The sequence below is a fragment of the Pristis pectinata genome, chromosome 11 (assembly GCF_009764475.1).
Source record: "Pristis pectinata isolate sPriPec2 chromosome 11, sPriPec2.1.pri, whole genome shotgun sequence".
Taxonomy (NCBI): domain Eukaryota; kingdom Metazoa; phylum Chordata; class Chondrichthyes; order Rhinopristiformes; family Pristidae; genus Pristis; species Pristis pectinata.
In genome coordinates this window covers 39,076,371-39,097,632 of record NC_067415.1, presented here as the reverse complement: position 1 = coordinate 39,097,632, position 21,262 = coordinate 39,076,371, and the positions used below count along the sequence as shown (strand labels likewise).

At 35.3% G+C, this 21,262-nt stretch overlaps 1 protein-coding gene across 1 annotated transcript; it reads right to left on the bottom strand.

Moving 5' to 3' along the window:
• Positions 1-533: 533 nt before the first annotated feature.
• LOC127576161 (RPA-related protein RADX-like) lies at positions 534-21,211 on the bottom strand. The gene is made up of 8 exons (XM_052026550.1): positions 21,052-21,211; positions 18,622-18,730; positions 16,643-16,734; positions 14,648-14,770; positions 10,142-10,240; positions 8,790-8,957; positions 6,673-6,830; positions 534-2,537 (listed from the first exon to the last, which is right to left on the bottom strand). The coding sequence occupies exons 1-8, from the start codon at positions 21,209-21,211 to the stop codon at positions 2,454-2,456; spliced, it is 993 nt and encodes a 330-aa protein (XP_051882510.1). The 3' UTR covers positions 534-2,453.
• Between the last annotated feature and the right edge of the window lie 51 nt (positions 21,212-21,262).

Here is a 21,262-nt window from a genome sequence, read left to right as displayed (position 1 = left end):
GTTCGGACATCTCCAGCCAGAAATCCACATTAACTTCCACATAAATTAATGGAATCAATATAATATTTTGTGTGTCCTGGAACACTTCAAATTCAAAAATGCAATCATCCAAGAGAAGGAAAATGACCAATTAAGTTAAATATATTGGCATTATTTTTTCCAATTATGGGCTGTTCTTAGTGACAACACTGTAGCCAGCTAGTGTCAATTCCTCTGTCAATCAAGCTTTGTGATCATAACTGAGATTGGATTTATGCACATAACTTATTAGCAACTATCCTCCACACATTTCATTATTCTAGAGAAATTACCCTGATTTTATTATTGGGAGAAGCTATTGCAGGTTTTTAAAATTTATATTCTGAGTCAATTGACTTGGCTAAATAGTAAAATTTTTACACCTCATCTTACCTTCAACACATTGTCTGATGTATTATCATAGAAAGTGTGTTAATTAAATGGTTGAGATGTACAGCAACAAATGGGCATAAAAGGTAACTGAGAAAAAAGTGTCTTTCAACACTGTACTTAAATTCATTACGTCTTTCAAGATAATAAATATGCAAGGAACATCTGAAGCTAGTAACTTATAATTTGCTCAGAATTGCAAATTAAGTATAATTTTGCTTTTACATATTATGCATTTAACATTAATATGGAAAATTTATGTTCAATCTTTTCATAAAAATCTTTGAGTTGGCTTGCAAAATGTTTACACAACACATTGCTCTTTTGAATGTTACAAGATCAGAAGGTCTTGAATTGATCATCATTCTATGTAGACTTAACTTATATGAGCTGTAATATACTTAGGGTGGTACAACTGGCCACAACATCCTGGGAGCAAGAATAAATTTTAGCTCAAATTTCTGTTCCTGTTCAGAATACTGATACCAGAATATTGAACAAGCGCAGGATCTGGCTTAATTGTAATACTGATCAGTACACTCAGTCAATGCTTGTACGTAAGTGAAGAACGGCCCTTCAAGCGAGATAGTACATTGGTACAAATAGAAGCATATTCAGCAAGCATCATTATATTTGAAAGAGAAGATGGTTGGTAAATAGGCAAAAATTTTTTAAAATATCTATTTTTGTTGATTTTATGAATTATCTGTAAAAATGTAGCTGACTAAACTTACTACCATACATATTGCAAACCAAATTAATAAGTAGATAAGAACATTAAAGAACTATTAATTTATTTTAGCTCCATATTACGAGGCTCAGTGATTCTTAAGCCACTCACAAAAACTTTAAGCACATAAGTATGACAGCTAATTATATTTTTGGAAAGTTTTAATTTTTAAAATTAGTACTTAAGAAGGGAGACTTTTTTTAAACAAGCAACTTTCAATCCATCACTTGCAGCATCCATTTGTTTGTCATCCTTAACACAAAGTACTTCAAGATATCTTGCTGAATTAGGCAAGCACTAGACAAATGCGGGTTGTTTTTACTTCATAATGAATTATTCCTTTTTGTATGCTCTGTTTAAAATAACCTCTGTTTGATCATTCCCATGATGATAGACATCCAAAATGCACATAAAGTGTTTTCCTTCTATCTCTGATCCTGCTTCCATGATTCAATAAGAAAGAAATCAATCAGCTTAACATATGTTAAAAGATACCTATTCAGCATTAGGGATCTCTAATTTGAGATATTAAAGATTCCAAAGAATTCAAAGAAATGCTTAATTAAATTCTTAATTAATATAATTTATGTTTCTAATTTACTTGAAAACCAATTACTAATTTCAACAGAATACTTTATTTAAATATGGAATTAATTTCTATGATTAGTATCAAGCATGTGTTGCAATGAGATTTGCTAAATGCTTTGCTGTTATGACACGATTACAGATAGGAGACTGGTATTACTTATTAATCTTTCATTGATATTCTTGCAAACAAATAAAAGTCAACTCTCTTTATAAACAATTATTAAGTAACAGAGTTTCATTTGTATCCCACCAACATGTGATCCACCATTTCTTTTTATGTTAATTTTAAGAAGGGATGCTAGAATTCACATTACCATTTAAGGTTGGTGTTTCTGAAGTACAATCACCAGAAAGGATGGAAATAAAATTGTGATTCCTTGAAGAATTACTGAAGGCCTTGTCAGTTCCCAATGGTAGAAGTACAACATCCATAGCAATTTCCTGATTTAGATCTGTCAAAGGTGAAACAAGTGTGTTATATAGAACCAGGCATGAACAGTTCTCCCTGATCACAACATTAAATACATACCAACAATGGTCAATGTATAATAACAATGAGTCCAGACAGTTTGTGAACTTCCCAGCACTGCTGATGGAATCAAGTAGAAATGAGTCACATCTTGACGGATGAAGATTATGCTGGCTCATTATTGCTTCCTTCTTTGCATACCTCAAATTTTTTGTGGGCAACTTTGAGGAAGTAGTTGGCCAAATGATAGAAATTCTTTCAAATGACCTTTAATCTCAGACCACTTTGAACTTTCCCATTCGAAAGGTTTGGACTTTGCAACATCTTCCATTTCAGGGTGATCTAAAATTTAACAGAAAATTTTAATAAAAATAATCTATAACCTATGTAGGTTTTATTCCTCAATGATATGACCAAATAATTGCTTTGCTTGTCTGGTACAACAAAGTATCTGCAATATTGGTGAAAATTTATTTTACTTTTTAAAAACGGTAGACAGTTTATATAACAAACTTGCATCATAAACTGTACTGATCAGTCATTCAAAAGACAAATACTATTTTATGAAACTTGGAAGTAATAGTAAGCCTCATTTAAGTATGTTAATTAATTCCAACATAAAATAAAATTCATAAATATAGCTTCTTCTGAAACTGAAATCCCCCAAGCTCCAGTATATAACACTGTAAAATCAATTCTGTTCGAAACTAACTGCTAAATCAACAGCCACGAATTAAAGCCATGGTTTATAACTGCTTCAATCTATGAGCCTCCAACAGCCTCTACTTCTCATCACTGATCCTGCTATTTTGTTGGTTTGCCTATCAAGTATTCTGATAACATATGATCTTACAATGTTTTGGTTTACAAGTAATGAGTGCATATGTGTCATTCAGGAAAGCTCTGCTTGTTTTATTTTCATCATTATTTTCATGAAGTATGAGATTAGCAAAGGTACATTAAATACCCATCCTTGGTTACTCTAAAGCAGCGAAAAATGCAGATAATGGAAATACTCAGCAGACATGTGCAACAGATACTGCCTGATATCGTATTTCATGTAATATGGATCAGTTACTTTTCTTTTTAAAAATTGTTCATATAGTATTTCATATATAACTTTAACAGGCTTATTATTATTAACAACCCATTAGGGAAGGGCACTCTAGTAGTTACCATATAACTGGCTGGAAATGCCTTCTGAAGTGGTCTATAAAACCATATTATTGTTCAGCCTAAATGACCAAAGCCAAATGAAAACAGAAAATGCTGGAAATACTGTCATGTTGGTTAGATTTCCTAACTGTTTAGAAGCAAAACATAAAGTACACCACAATTTGGACAAATGACAATTGTACTGGCCCTGTTAATACTATTTTTTTAGAAAATAGTGATTTCTGACTACAAAAACTACGGGGAGCCCTAAAATAACAAAAGCAAGACATGCGTAAGAAGGTTGAATTAATTTATTTGTGGATGTGAATTTATTTTTTCACTAGCCTGAGTCAATTTTGATTAATTTAGGAGGTGTTTTCGTAGTAAATTCCCTCATATAACAGGTTTTGAGAAGCATAAGCAGAAGGGAAGCCCATGTTGAAACAAACCTTCTTCAGCAGTGAAATATTCATCCTCTGTTTCTTCACAACTGAACAATAAGTCTGGATCAGGAGAATTATTTTTCAAGGTGAAAGTCTGAAACAATTCTTTTTTCCTTGATCTATAATCAGTAATATGAATCAGGTACTTTTTCTAAACAAAACTGTTCAGTTTAATAACAGAATTAAAATATTTTCAATAAAATTTCAGATCAATTGTTTGCATCATTTATATATTTTGGAAAAATCTAAAAAGGAATGTTCAACAATGATAAATTGAAGACTCATAAGTGCATTCTTCATCAGGTTATTATAAAACAAATCATTTCATAGTCACTTATGTATGTATGTGTCTTAACTTCCCTGATTGTTAAATAGTACACATTTTCAAGGCATTTGCTAAGATAAGTGTGCCATAAACAGTAAAGTCATTATAGAGGAGGGGAATGGAGATGCTCCTTTTAATTGAATTAATTGGTTTAAAATGTGTGAATTAAATTCATAACTTCTTAGTCATATAAAAACTAGGTTAAATGCAGGAAATGTTGTAGAACTGGAGCACATAAGACTTTATAGAGAAGAATAACCCCAGACAACAATATCTGCTGTAACTGTTTGCAGTTTGAGGAACCACAGCTCAGAGCTGTCGAGCTGAATTCTATTTTGATTTATTCCAATTGAACAAGTGAAGGTATTAGAGATATTTGATATTTTGACCAAATATCAAATAAAGGAACCACAGATACAGTCGGAGAGGAACCTCAACATTTACCATTGTCTGGCAGCTGCAAATACCATTGGTGTAGTTGAGAAAAGAAAAAAAAACTGCCCATGTAACTTTTGTGCATATAGGAGGGCATTCAAGTGCAGGGAATAAAAAAAATATGATAGATATAATGGTGGGTAGTAAGGGAGAGAGAAGCTATTCCCTGCAGCCATGACTACAAGTGTATGCCTATGTGAATTTAGGTATACTTTTCATGACAGAAGAAGAATTTGAAGGTGGAGAGGAACAATCTAGCTGTTATGGTCCATGGACAATATAGGTAGAACTAAGAATGGGGTTCTGCTCAAAACATAACAATTTTTGGATTACTGCCTAAATCTTGCACCAATTAGTATAAAAACAAACATTTCAGAAGTTATTAAATTCAAGAAAATTCTGAGAGAGTTTTTCATGCTAGATGCTAAGAGACTTTTTCCTAGCTGAAGATTCTAGAACTGAAGTCATATTCTCATTGTATGTGATGAGGAGAGATCTCTTCTCTCAGAAGATTATAAACTTTTGCTATTCAAGGCTGAGAGGGATTGGTTATTATACACGAAATTAATCGACCAATATGGGGATAGATTGGGAAAAGTGAAATTGTTGTCAAGTTTATCCATATTCTTAGTGAATGGTGAAGCTGGCTCAATGAGTCATTTAGCCTACACCTGCTTTTACTTTTTTTTTACAGCATCAGCTGAAGGAAATAAAAATAAATTACCTTATATTGTAATGTTTTCTTCCAAGTGACATAACTTCTTCCTCAGACTCTAATATTTGGTTGAAAGTTTGAAATGTCCCATGGAAATTACAGAAGTAATCCTGTTCTGATGCTTGGTTATTAGCCAAATGATCTCTATATTCAGTGGATGAATCTCTCGATTGCACAGTGGCAGCTTTTTTAGTGTTTACAGGCTGTATGTAATCAATACATTTCAACAATCAAAACAGATGATTTACGAAATGCCATTAAATAATGAGGTTGGACATATGAGGGCAGATCTTCTGGTCTGACACCAGCACTTAGGCTAGGGCTTACTAGGGTTTCTCAGCAGAAGTATTCAAGTCCAGTGCTAGTATGGTTTTATAATGGACAGGGCATCTTCCACCTTGCTGCCTGTGCTGCTGGCTGCCCCTACACTGCACAAGTGAATGCCTTATGGAGATACCTGGAGAGGCCCTGTGCTGTGAAGGGCATTGCCAATCAATTGGAAGCTAGCCTCCTACAGGAAGACTACCATCAACACCATGTTGAAAGAAATATTGTGGTCCAAGTGTAAATGACCAGTGAACTTGAGCAGGTTGCCTCTCAGCAGAAGATCTGGCCTTTTAAAATTCTAACCACTTTTATCTTCATTTTGGCTTGAAATTATAGCCCATATATACTGCAGAATCTATTCATGCTGAGGTGACTGTACAATATAAATTGATCCCAAATGTTTCCAATTTACTCTTTCTACAATAGGCATAGCCAGAATAGGTTACAGAGCACCAATCAGTAGCAGAATTGATCCTGAGTAGCCATTTCAGAATTAGCAGTGGCAATGTGTTCACTCAAAAGGGAGTTAACCTATGGATTGCTTTCATGCAGTTCATGAGTCATGCCACTCAATGATGCCATAAAGAATCATCTTTTAAGGAGAAATATACATGAGCAGAGCACAAGATCAAGAATTTTCATCATTTGTTATTGACTCTGCGTAATGAAGTCATGGGTAATGGAATACAAACCGAAATGCTGGAAACATTCAACAGATCAGGCAGCATCTGTTTTGGTGAAAAGATATTGATCTCAAAGAGTAACTCTTTTTCTCTTTCCACAAATTATGGAGAGAAAGACCTGCAGCATGTTTTCAAAATATTTATATATTTCAGATTTTCAGCATCTGCAATATTTTGCTTTTGCTGATCACAGAACCCAAGAAACACTACATATTAATACAGATCAGGAAGTAATCTTCAATCATGTTACATGGCATGACAAGCCCAGTCAGTGAAGTGAAAAATCAGAAAGACCACAAATGACAAGGAACCTTGGTTGGGATTTTCTCTCCTTAAAAAATCAAAATGGCAATTAGAAAGTGACAAAGAATACAGTTATACATATAGTTCATACCTGAGTGTATTTCTTGTACATTGAACCTCCAATAGAAGATGTGTTGGTAGTATATCTGACAGCTGTAATGATTCCTTCAATGACTATACGTTTATGCTCCCTGTAATACAAACCTTCTAGTTCCTCTTTTAGCTTGTGCAGTGTGGTGAGATTGACTTCTGCTATGTTGAAAACAAAATGATCTCATTACTACACTTTGTTAGGACAATACATTAGAACTCAAAAATAAGAATCTGTGCAGTTTGCAATAATAAAGGCATGAGTGAGAAAAGTTACAAAAATTATCTTTCTCTTAATTAACTAGTCCCTGTGTTTCAGAAGTGCAATCATCAGTGTATGTATGACAATACATTATGATTAGCATGTCTTGTGGATACTTTAAGTTTAACCTATTTCTTTTGTAGAGCAGAATGTGATTTAAATTCTAGCCACTAAACTTTCAGTAAAATAGTTAATGGTTTCCTAAAAATATAATGATGCCAATAATCAGTAAAACGTCATAATAAATTTCAATAAGAAATACTAGTGCCACTACTGCTTCTATATATTATTATAAAATGCCAATATTGAACACAGAAGCACTACTGTAGTACTAAATTAATTATATGCAATATTATTCACATTTCAACCACTTGTCAGTTACATGATGTAATGAAATTCTCAAGTAACCTCTACTAGTATTTTTGTTAACTACCATTATTCACAATGTAACATTCAAATTATTTTAAATGAGGAAGTGGTGAGAAGCACCCATGCAGACACTTCTACTTTTATAATAGTGACTATGCATGTTTTTTCCTCAGAGAATCACTTATGAAATACATGAAAGTAAAGATTTTAACACAGTAACTTTTTTGAAACAGTGACAAGGCCCACTTGGGGCTTGGAGCCAGTAAACCTTAACATTTTCAGCAACAATTAGTATTATCATGTATGAAGTTCCCTAATTTACCATCAGCAAAAAGCTATAAGATTTCAAGGTCAAATCAGCTTTCATAGATTCATGGGACAGAAGGGGGACATATAATCCACAGTGCCTCCATTGGTTCTTCTATCTACAATTTACACACAGAACACTTCTTGATCAATCATGCTGCTGCCTGTTATTCAAAATTGGAAAATTAAGTTTCTGTTCCAGTGATCCCGCTTCAGAGATTTGTTGTTGTCAAATTCCTGTTTCTGCTTCCTAACAATGTAACTTCCTGTTCACTGGTAATTTTGTATTTTAACGTTTCTATTTTTAAAAAAGTTAAAATATAATGGTATATTTATTTGGGCCAATATTTTCAATTATCTCATTTTTCAGTGGAATGAAAGCTATTTCTCTGTTATAATAATGCTCACAAAAAGAAAGCATCAGCAAAGTTTCCATAGGATATCATGCATTTTGCATAATCTGGGACACAATGTCATGTTCAAGAATGTTCAGCAAAAAACATAAGCACTCAATTACATAATAAATGAGTACATATATTCTTCTTAGTCTGCCCTTACTTTCAATTGCTTCAACTACAATTCTGTGAGTTCTGAGGCAACTGATGAGTTCACTTTAGATCTGTAGGCTCTGCCAGTCTCAGGCATGCAGATGATGATGCCTGCCCATCAAAGCTGATGGAACATAAGCAGAGTCATGATGTTGGGTATTTTAGTCTGCGACATGGTTTGCCTCGTCTGCCACTAGATTTGGAGGATTTTACAGAGGAGTGTTGGTGGTACTTTTCCAGTGCTTTGAGATGCTTGCTTAAGCTGTCCATGTCTCTGACACATATGGAGAAGTGGATATTGCTACTGGTTGGTACAACATGAGCTCTGTGCCTTTAAACACTCTTTGGCAAAGGCTACGCTAGCAAATTGGATGTAGTGGTGGATTTTATCAAGATTATCTACTCCTGCTGAGAGGTAGCTCCTGAGATGTAGGAAGTGGTCCACATTTATTCTCATCATAGATCTTGACTGAGAGGGTATAGCGTTATGCACCTGGAGCAGGTTGGTTAAGGACCTTGGCTTTCTGGGAATTTAGTGTGAGACAAATTCTCTCAGATGGTTCATAGAAGGAATTCAGAAACTGTTTTCTGTTAACAGTAAACTCTATTACATAGTTTCAACTCTAACTATACCTTTCATATTTTGACTGTAGGTCTTGAAATTTGATGGGAGTAGAGGAGAAGAATAATATCCTCCTACTAGAGACCTTCTCAGAAAATCTTTCTCATCTTGTAATTTTGCCCAATGAAGGAATCTTTTGACTGTGTTATCAGTTGTATATGGTCTTCCCTTGTGATAACCTGCATTGTATTTTTCACAAATTACTTAAAGTATAACTTTCAACTGAAAAATCTTATTAATATACCTGATTTTGAAAAGTTTCAACATGTCTTCATTTATATACCTCTCTAAAGACATAACCGAAACAGTCAATTTTTAAACAATTAAAATTCATGAGGCAGGTTGTTAATGCATACCTGAGCATAAAATTAATGTTGTAAATCTCCTGACTAATATAGAAGTCAACTAATTTTAATTTCAATTGATTAAAAATCAATGGTTTTCATAATGGGCAGTTAATCCACAATGCCAGATTTACATCTTGTCCATTAGTTTAAAATCAACCTCTACATCTCCAAAACATCAGTTTATCCCTAATCTCAATCAAAAGAACATATTTACAGATAAAATCTGCTACCTTCATGTATCAATGCAGTATTTTCTTTTCTAGGAATGCAACCCCATTGTAATGCAGGAGTCATGTGTAAATTGTAAGTGATTAACACATCATAATCATTTTATGCTTGGAAATACTATGGCGACACAGTAGTGTAGCGGTTAGCGTAACACTAGTACAGCGCCAGCGACCCAGGTTCAATTCCGGCCACTGTCTCTAAGGAGTTTGTACGTTCTCCCCATGAGTGCGTGGGTTTCCTCCGGGTGCTCTGGTTTCCTCCCACATTCCAAAGATGTACAGGTTAGGAAGTTGTGGGCATGCTATGTTGGTGCCGGAAGCGTAGCGACACTTGCTTCTTTTTCTTGTATTTTCTTGTATATCCATCAAATCACTGCCAGTGCTCTGAGCATTCCCCATTCCCCATCTTACTTCTCTTTAACTTATTTTCCCTCACATACCCAATAACTCCTCCTGATTCTTTTGCCACCTACCTATGCTGGGGACAATTGTCATTAGTGAATGAACCTACCATCATGTCTTTGGGATGTGGGAGGAATCTGAAGCTCCCTGAAAGCCCACACAGTCACAAGGAGAACATATGAATTCCACACAGAGAACACTCAAGGTCAGGATCAAATCTGAGATTCTGGAGCTGTGCAGGTATCCAACATACTGTATTTTGATTGTGGAGATGTATCTCCGGAATACACTTTTAAATTACAGATTTTCTTGTCAAATACTATCAGTCCAATAAATTTAAACAAAAGCAATAAATAAAAGACCCAATTTTATTTGAATACCGTTTACCTGTGATAAAAATTTGAGTCTCATATGATGAAGTCAAATAGGTAATGCTATTGAATTTGTTCCTGACAACTCTCATCTGAGTGCACACTAAAAAAGTCACTAAAAACTCAAAAAAGATAAATATATTGATTAAACATTTGGTCTATTGTAGAATAAACATTCAAGGCATTTCATAATGCAGTACAAATTAGAACAAAGAACAGGCCCTTTGGCCCACAATGTCTGTGCTGTCCATGATGCCAAATGAAACTAGTCCCATCTGCCGGCAGCTGGTCCATATCCCTCCATTCCCTTCATGTTCATGTACCTGTCTAAATGCCTCTTAAACACCACTATGGTCTTTGCTTCCACTTTCACCTGTCTGTGTAAAAAAACTTGCCCCACACATCTCCCTTAAACTTTCCCCCTCTCATCTTAAACCTATGCCTTCTAGTATTTGACATTTCTACCCTGGGAAAGATTCTCTGATTACCTACCCTTTCTATGCCTCTCATCATTTTATAACTTTCTATCAGTTCTCCCCTCAGTCTCTGACGCTCCAGAGAAAAAAAATCCAAGTCTGTCCAAACTCTCCTTATAGCTAATACTCTCTAATCCAGGCAGCATCTTGGTGAACCTCCTTTGCACCCTCGCCAAATCTTTGCACCCTCGCCAAATCTTCCACATCCTTCCTGTAATGGGGTGGCCAAAACTGGACACAATACTCCAATGTGGACTAACCAAAGTTTTAATAAACTGCAACATGACTTCCTGACTCTTATGCTCAATGCCCCAACTAATGACGGCAAGCATGCCATACACCACCTTATCTACTTGTGTTGACACTTCCAGTGAGCTATGGACATGAACCCTAACATTCCTCTGTGCATCAATTCTCTTAAGGTTCTACCATTTACTGTGTACGTTCCCCTTACATTTGACCTCCCAAAGTGTAACACCTCACACTTGCCCGGATTAAACTCCATCTGCCATTTCTCCGCCCATATCTGCATCTGATGTATATCCTGATGTATCTTTTGACAAGCTTCTTCAATATCCAAAGCCCCACCAATAATTGTGTCGTCTGCAAGAATTCAAAAAAAGAATTTAATCGCTTTCATTCAGGTCACAAACTACCAGAACATTTGACACAATCAAAATAGTGCAAGCAATGGAAATCTTAAATAAATACAGAAAAAGATGGAAACAGTGTATGTGGAGAGAAAAGCAGAACTAACATTTCAGTTGATGACTTTTCATTAGGGAAAAGTTATAGATGAACAAGCTTAAAGTTGTGGAATTTTAAACTGGTTACACTTATTGTTAAAATAACACACTAACAAACCAATTTTAAATAACTGCCTGAAACTTCAAGAAACAACATATCAGAGGTATAAAACATCAAATGTCTGTGCTGGCCAAACTCCCAAATGTAGCACACCACTAAAATTGCACTTCTTTTTTACAATTTACTCTATGCAACCACTCAGTTCCCATGCTGAACACATTCCCAACATTCACACTGTCTTAAAGCTGCATTCCATCCAAGATCACACGGTACAATCACTCCCTTGAAGAAATCATGCACTTGCACTTAAATGGTATGAATCTAACTTGCCCCTAAATTCAAGTCAGAATGTTATCCAGGTTTTTCTGCATGTAAGTAGTGACTGTAAGATATACTGTTGTGTTTTGCTTGATTGGCCTTTTTGATCCTGTGGAGCTGAAGCAAAGGCCAATCAAGCAAAGCACAACTGTACATCTTGAGAGGTCCCTCTTCTTGTCACTTCCTTCTTGTGCCTCCTTCAATCATCTGGGAAAGCTTCAGTGTGGTTAGAGTTGCATTCATCTGAGTAGATAGAGTACAACTTTAATGATTATAACTTGTGCCTTGTAAGTTGTTGGAAGGCTTAACAAGGCAGAAGTTGAGTAGCTCACTATAGAATACCCAGCCTCTGAGGTGCTTTGCAGCCTGATTAATTAAGTATTCTGGTTGATGGCAATCCCCAAAATATTGATTTGGGAATACTGGCAATTGTAGTGCCATCAATGTGAGAAAGTAGTTTAACTTTTATTGCAAAGTTGATTGCTTGAATTTGTGTGGCATGAATGTAAAATGCCACTTATTAGTTCTAGTCAAAATGTTATTCAGACCTGTCTCCATGCAGTGAAAGACTGGCTCTTCAAGCAGTGTTTCTGTGAAATGGGATGGTCAGCTGAACCAACACAACAAAAAAGCGCATCATCACAGCACATTCTTGAGATGGCCTCTCCTTGACACCTTCTGTCTAATCCTATCTCCTAGCCTAATTGTTGCACAGCTGAGGACAAAGGTTGTACTCTGAACCAAGATATAGCATACTATTATGGCAAATCTCTATGTCTGCAACTATCTATTGCACTCTACCACATTAGAAGGTGGTGCATTCCATTCTTCTATGGTAGAAAGCTTCAGTGAAGGGGTGCAAATTGGGACTTGTGGTGAAAATCAATTTCCACTGCTTGAAAGATTATGACCACTGGCTTTTACTGTCACAAGCATAGCAGTCTGGGTATGGTCCTATGGTTGGAACTCAGTCTGCAACAGGAGGCAGTCCCAATAATTACCTGTTTTATACTCATTGTTCTCTGTAAAGCAAGTGCACCACTGATGCTTACAAAAGATCTGGAGACTTATCCCCCTCCTTCCTTGTCCTCTGCTTAGACCCAGGCCTTGCCTTGGGCTCTCTTTGCAGTAATGTATGAGGCTCAGCAAGATCATAACTACACCTCGTGCTTACTGGGTAGATATAGCACCCTTCATCTCAAAGGTTTGCTAAACTCAATTCTGCATCTCATTTCAGTTGCACTGAATTCTCCTCTAACTCAACCTCCCAAAAACCTGAAATCAAATAAAAATCCCTTTAATCATAGAGGTTGTGCAGTGCGGAGTAAGGTATGTGAAGAGGAGATTCAGGTCTGCTTTTATGAATGCGCTACGATATTGGGGTGATGATTTGCAATCAAAATCCTAATTAAACCAATGTCAATGGAGCAAAAAAGTTTCATTATCTAATTTCTAGGCCAATAACCCGAATGTTTAATCTGTAGATTAAATGTACAATTATAGTATACAACATGGGGTAGCTATTCATGGAGAGACTGAAAAATGTTATACAATTATGAAAATAATATTTAATAAATATTTTACCATAATGTCATCTGAACTAGAAGGTGCATTGCTTTTCTGGAACACATGGATGCATCCTGCACACCTTAGAAACTTTCACTTATTACCTTTATTTTCATCTTTTCCACCAAGGCATAAACAAAATGCATGCTTCTGTTATTATTCTCATTTTAAAAAATCTTTTAAAATTAAAAAGCCACATGAAAGATCATTAAAAGTTTTTTTAAAATGATTAAGTTATAGCGTCATAGGCATTGAACCTTAGAGTTGTACAGCACAGAAACAGCCCTCTGGCCCACCATGTCCATGCCAACCATTTTGCCAATCTACACTAATCTGACTTGCCCACACTAGGTCTGGATCCTTCTATGCCTTCTCTATTTAAATGCCTGTCGAAACGTCTCTTGAATGTAGTAATTGTATCTGACACCATCACTTCCTCTGGCAGCAAGTTCCAAATATCAACCAATCTCTGTGTAAAAAAACTTTCCCCTTAAATCCGCTTCAAAACCCCTTCCTCTGACCTTAACCTATACCTTCTTGTTTTCCGTACCCCTACCATAGATAAAAAAAATTCTATCTACCTTATCCATGTCTCTTATAATTTTATATAAATCTATTACCCTCCTGTACTTCAGGGAAAACAAACCCAACCCATTCAATCTCTTCCCATAGCTTAAATCCTCCAATCCAGCCAACATCCTGCTGAATCTTCTCTGCACTCTCTCCAGTGTAACCACATCTGTCTTATTGTGTGCTAACCAGAAATGCACATAATACTCCAAGTGCAGTCTATCCAGTGTTTCATAAATTTGTAATGTAGCATCCCAACTTTTATATTCTATGCCTTGACCTGTGAAGGCAAGCATGCCATCTGATTTCTCCACCACCCTATCTATCTGCATTGCCATTTCAGGGGACTGTGGACTTGAACCCCAAGATCCCTCAGTTCATCAGCATTCCTTAACACCCTGCCATCTAATGTACATGTCCTACTATTATCTGACTTCCCAAAATACATCACCTCTTACTTGCTTGGATTAAATTCCTTCTGCCATATTCTGCCCAACTTTTCACCTGCTGTAATCTTAGACAGCCTTCCTTGCTATCCACAACACCAGCTTTTATGTCATCCACAACTTACTAATCATACATCCTACATTCACGTCCAAGTTACTAGAAATACTTTAAGTAATCTGTGATATCAGCAACAAAAGAAAATAAATTAAATGCCAGGCCAATGATAGAGCATAAGATATTATACATAGCCACGGGCTTTCTGAATTTACTCTGTAAAGCTACTGTAATAAAAATAAGGAAATATAAGATCTGGGAGAAATATTTCCAAAGTTCACCACCTGGATGAAGTTGTCTGTAAATTTCTGGTTGGGATGTGCAATAAAGTTCCAGAATAAATGGTTTTGCACTAGTTTCATCCACCATTTCAACAAATCGTCGAACCCAAAAATCATCACCGTGTTCTACATGTATTAAGGGAAAAAAAGACATGATTGAAAATTATATAAATGCTACTAATTCCAGAAAAATAACTTTATTGTGGAAAATTATTTACATTTCAAATGATGTTCACCTTTCATATGCCATGGATGAGTGAAAATTGAGAACGAAAGAAAATGGTGGTTTCTATAACATATCAATTTATTTCGACCTGAAGCTAAACGCAAAGTAACCAAACACCCACTCCAACCCCCCAGCCCCAAGTAAAAACAGAAGCTCTTTGCATCAGATCAAAATATTATAAGGATTAAAATGCACAGCATTTGAAGAATGAATAAAATTTTGACACATTTTCCTTTTTTTCCATTCTAAATATATTCCAGGTGTGTTTGTTCAGAGTAGCACAAATTTAAGAGGATGGAAATCTCATTCACTGAAAACATACTTCAATATCCTAATAATAATTTTGATCTCTGAGATTCCATATGGATGAGGCTGCATCTCAGTTATGCTTATGTGACAAAAACTAAGGAACAACAAGTTATTGATCCAAATGAACTAATTTTATGCATATAAGTGATATAGGTGGGCCACTAAATCAGAACGGTAAAATAAACACAAGTGACCTAAGATAGGGACCTGCCAGTCAGAAATTCTTTGTCAAATTTAGTATAAAAATTGCAGTTTTTCATTCATATCTTCAAAAGGTTTACACAACACCAAAACTTTAGGACAAATAGAAAATAATGAAGACCTAACTGGCAACAATTTCAATTAGCTTACATACAAAAATATTATAGGGAGGATCCTTTAACAACCCAATTGCAAATCTTGCAACTGCAAGACTGAATTAAGTACATTACGAAGCCTCATACTTCAGGGCTTTAAACTATTCATGAAGTAATTTGAAAATCTAGAATAAATAGTTCATATTGGTCTATTGGATAATAGGGCATCATTACATTAACCTTTTGCACGTTGTATTGTAACCTCAATTAAGAGATTCCCCGAAGAATTAATCAAGGCCGCTATCACCAAGGAGATGCTCAAAGGAATAGGAATAGAGCTGGAAGAGAACCAGGTTCAGCAGAACTGATAACATCAAAAGTGGACAATGGGGATTACAAAGAAGAATGCCGTTAGCCTACTTTAAGAGTTAATTAATAGGTTATTGTGAAGATTAATTGTGTGATCAAGGACAATATCTGGGTTACCTACTCCTCTCACGAAAAGGGCTATGATCAACTGTTTAAGGTACTTTGTTGGGTTCTTGGAGAATTTTTTTAATGCCAAGAGGAGTTATTTGCACTTGACATTACTAATCCCAGATAAAGATTTTAAAATGTAACTTGTGCTAAAGACTGGATTTTCTTGGTCTCAAATATTGCCAAATTTTGATGTTGCAAGTTCTATCATACTTAACCTCTAATTACCTACGTGAAGAGTTTAATTCTGATTTATGTATAGATTGTGACACTAGACAGTGCTTACAATATCTTGATAGCAGATGGTTTTGACAGTTCTGACAGACTTTTTGATTACCCTTGGCATGAAAGATAATTTTAATATGTTTGCCTGAAAAATGCCAAAAATACAGAGCTGCTATTTTTTTTCCTACTGTGAACTCAATGAACTGGAGTATTCTGCGTATATTGGTGCAAGTATATTGATAAATGTACATCCTGAAATAAAAATAACTTAAGTCATCTACAGTAGAGAATAGCATGTGCAGGACTGTGTATCCTCAGTAGCATAACAATATTTCTACCTGAGTCCTCGCATACGGTTTCAAGAGAACCCATCATGCCAGAATAAGCTATCCTTACAAAGTGAATGGAAGATTTAAAATAAAGAATCATAATAATCTTTTCAAATGAGCACTGTGGACACATTACCTGACTTTCTGATTCTTTCACATCTTCCAACAAAGGTGACAAGGCCTATGACATCACAAATATAACTATTAGGCACAGTGTCAAGCCTATCCCTGAAAAAAAGATATTGTTTTATAATTAGAATTAGTTATTCTCAAATACGTAAGACTTGGTACTATTTATAAATAAAAAGTTAAAACATAAATATCTAAGAGGATGGTAGCTCTTCAATCGTAGAAAATGCTGGATTAGTTTAGTTCCTACTGAAACCTCTTGGTCATGTTTTTAACAAATGTCAATATCAAATTTATTATCTACATACTTAAATGCGTAATTCAAAACAAATTTATGGGACCCCTGTAAATTATTTTAAATTCTACTCAAATGCCATTTAGAAAATAATGGCATCTGAGTAGAATTTAAAATAACTTATGAAAAGATTTTGTAAGTACTATGTAGGGAATTAAGAAACAAACAGGAATAGTTTTATGGCTGATTGTTTATCTCAACTTCATCTTTCTGCAGTATCTTTATCATTATTTTGGTATCCAAAGAACTACCTCAACAAGAGAGCATCCACAGTTACCAGGGGCTGAGTATTAAAAAGTCTCCCTTACTCTTGGTCCTAAATGGCCATCTCCTTACTCTGAAACTAGATGTCTCCTCCAGGGGAAACATTCTCTTAACATCCACCTTCTCTAATCTCTCAAGAATAGTGAACTAAACACTAAGGTAACTAGGCATAATCTACTCAAACCTTTCTCATATCACAAATAAATCTTAAGAACCTTCCTTTAGTAAGGGGACCAAAACTGTACATGGATCTCTTGATGAGGTTTCACCATGCTTCTAAATAATTGTATTGGATATCTTCAGTTTTATACACCAGTCCCTTTGTAATAAGGGCACTTTACCTTTGGTCTCCTAATTGTTTGCTTACATACCCAGAAATTTTCAGTCATTTGGTCACCCAGGTTCCTCTGAATGCCAGTATTTCCATGTCTCTCAACTAATGGAATATTTATTGCTTTCTATGTTTCTACTAGTGAATAAATTCATACTTTTCTACGTTTTGTTTCATTTGCTCTTGCCCTCTCAATTGATCTACATTCATTTGCAAATTTTTGTGAACCTCTCATCTCATTTTGGTACAAACTTGTATACACCACACTTGGTCCCACCATCTAAGTTTTGAAAGTAGATATAAATAACTTAAATCCAAGCACTGTCCCTTATGGTAAGCAATTAATCACAACTTGCCTACTCTGTTTCATATTCAATAATCAATCCTCAATTTAGGCCAATATATTGCACCAAATCCATGAACTCCAATTTTGAATAATAATTGGGTGGTACCTTATTGAATACTTTTTGAAAATGCCAATATATTAGATTTACTGGTTTCTAAACTATTAGTTACATTTTTTTAAAATTGGTCAGACATGAATCTCTTTCATGGACTGTGTTGGTTTTGCCAAATCACATTATGATTTTTCAAGTATCCTGCTTTCATGTCCTTGTTGACCATTTTCCTGATTAGTGAAGTTTGGCTAAATGACCTTTGGTTCCCAGTTTTCTCTTCCTTACTTTCTTTCTTGTAGAGTGGAATTATGTTGCTAACTTCCAATCTCAGAATATCATTCTAAAATCCAGGGAATCCTGGAAGATCAAAAACAATGCATCCACCATCTCTGCAAACACTGCTTTTAAAACCCTATGATGTAGGCCAGCAGATCTGAGGACTCGTCAACTATCTCTCCAGGACTATCTCTTCACAAATTATTTGAACAAAAAGAATCATCCTTGATGAAAAATAATTTCTGTTAACTGAAAGTCTTAAATTTAATTAAATTATACTGACAAGACAATTAAAAAATAAAGCAGTGGGCACCAAATAATTTTATTTTAAATTTCATATTTTATTTGACAAAAATGTATCCATTTTATTAATAATTTGTGAATGAGAACATATTTGGAAAACCATTGCAATGGTGGCTCACCTTGTAATAAACTGATACTTAATATCAGGAAGTTTCCACTCAGGCTTTATTTGTTTTGGTGGAATAACCTTAATTTCAGCTGCATGTTTCCAAGGGTTCAAAGAAATATCTGCAATACAAACAGAAATGTGAAAGTATATTCTGTGCTTATTGGCATAAAACTCAGAAATTTCCTGGAAAACACACACAATATAAACTGTTTACCTACTATTTCAATCCACTAAATTAATTTCATGTTTATCCATAACCGATTTACTGTTGTTGTTTTGATATCAACTTTCCTTATTTTATTTAATTTATAATCCATAATATCAACATGATACTAAAAAGGTGACGAAAATGGACAATGAAGAAGGTTATCAAAAATTACAGGGGGATCTTGAACAGCTGAGTAAGTGGGTTGAGGAATGGCAAATGGAATTGAATTTGGATAAGTGTGAGGTGTTACATTTTGGAAAGTCAAATTCAGGTAGGACTTTCACAGTGAATGGCAGGGCCCTGGGGAGTGTTGTAGAACAGAGGGACCTTGGAGTACAAGTACATGATTCACTGAAAGTGGAGTCACAGGTAGACAGGGTGGTGAAGAAGGCTTTTGGCACACTGGCTTTCATCAGTCAGGCCACTGAGTCTAATAGCTGGGAGGTCATGGTGCAGTTGTACAGGATGCTGGTGAGGCCGCACTTGGAGTATTGTGTTCAGTTTTGGTTGCCCTGCTATAGGAAAGATGTTATTGAACTGGAAAGAGTGCTGTAAAGATCTACAAGAATGTTGCCAGGATTTGAGGGACTGAGTTATAGGGAGAGGTTGGACAGGCTAGGACCTTATTCCTTGGAGCGTAAGAGACTGAGAGGTGATCTTATGGAGGTGTATAAAATCATGAGGGGCAATAGATAGGGTGAATGCACTCAGTCTTCTTCCCAGGGTTGGGGAATCAAGAGCTAGAGGGCAAGGTGAGAGGGGAAAGATTTAATAGGAACTTGAGGGGCAACTTTTTTACATAAAGGGTGGTATCTATGTGGAATGAGCTGCCAGAGCAAGTCGTTGAGGCAGGTAAAATAACAACTTTTAAAAGACAGTCCGACAGGTACATGGATTGGAAAGGTTTAGAAGGTTATGGGCCAAATGCTGACAAATGGGATTAACTTGGATGGGGCATCATGTTCAGCATGGACCAGTTGGGCCGAAGGGCCTGTTTCCATGCTGTATAACTCTATGACTCTACAACATAAAATCTGATTGTTGCCTATCATATTTTTCATCATCATTATTTTTTCCCCTCAGTAACTGAAATTTTGAATAGCCAGAATTAGTGATAAAGCAGGATTATAGAAATACCTATTTCCAGCATAACATGATTAAATTTATCTGCTGAATTGTCTTTTGTATCCTTTAATGTCTTTATTAAAAAAATAATTGAAGGAGTTAGCTCCCCAAAAACAAAGGTTTGGAGTTGATATTTTACTGACAACTCTGTTGTTGTAAGTTAAATGTGGACTGCTATCTTAATTGTGTAAAGATCCAAGATTCAAAAGTATTGTTCAGTCAATTATAATGAGAAATGTATTTGTTTAACTTCTAGTAGCAATTGCTTTTCCAAACCATTTGAAGAAAATAAGACTTTAGGTAGTTAAGAATTGGAAACCAAAGCTGACGTGCTTGCGAGGGCCTCCTTTCTCTCCAAAGTCTGTTGTCAAATCGAAAGAGGCCTGACAGAATATGATTCAGGAGAATTGAAGGAAATTGATGGAAGATGACTTCATCAATAATTGAGACCATTTCCATCCAGTATTGATAATTTTCTTTCATGTAATCAAGAAACAGGTTACTCATCCACTTCATTTCAAGTGAAATTGGTGCATAAAACAAGAACTGAATTTGAGATGTTTAGCTAGTCAGTCTTTCTAATCAGCAGTAAATAAATGAGAGGTTACCAATCACTAAAATTCTATTAAAAATCTATAAATATAATTAGAAGATATAAGATTTCCATAATAATAAAAATGCTGAAAACACCCAGCAAGTGAAGGCAGCATTCAGACAAAGAGAAACAGAGTTAACATTTCAGTTCAAAGGTCCTACAGCAAAACATTTGACAAAGAGTCTTAGACCCGAAAGGTTATCTCTGTTCCTCTTTCCATAGATGCTGCCTGACCTGCAGAGTGTTTCCAGCATCTTCTGTTTTTATTTCAGATTTACAGCATCTGCAATTTTTATATTTTAGTATAAAATCTCCAACCTGTCACATCACTGACATCATGAAAGGTTTTGCAAGCTTTATTTAGTATGGGAGAAAAGCCTTCAGCTGTCATGCAATAATCACATCATTTTTAATCAGTTCTAACTACACAACATTGTTCATTTGGAAAATAAAGAAAATTCTCCTCAAATGACCTATGATTTATTACTATAAATAGAACATTAATACATTACCTATTTCATTATAGATTTTTATGTCTGGGTAGTACGAAACAGGTTGCGTTCTCTTCTGATATGAATCTTTCACAGAGTACTGCTGCATAAATATTACTGTTCCAACCTCTAGACTCCTAAAGAGCCTTGGGCATAATGAGTTCCACAGAATGACTGACATCATACCTGAACAGTCACCAACTCTAAAGTGTGCCTATAAGATAAAACATCT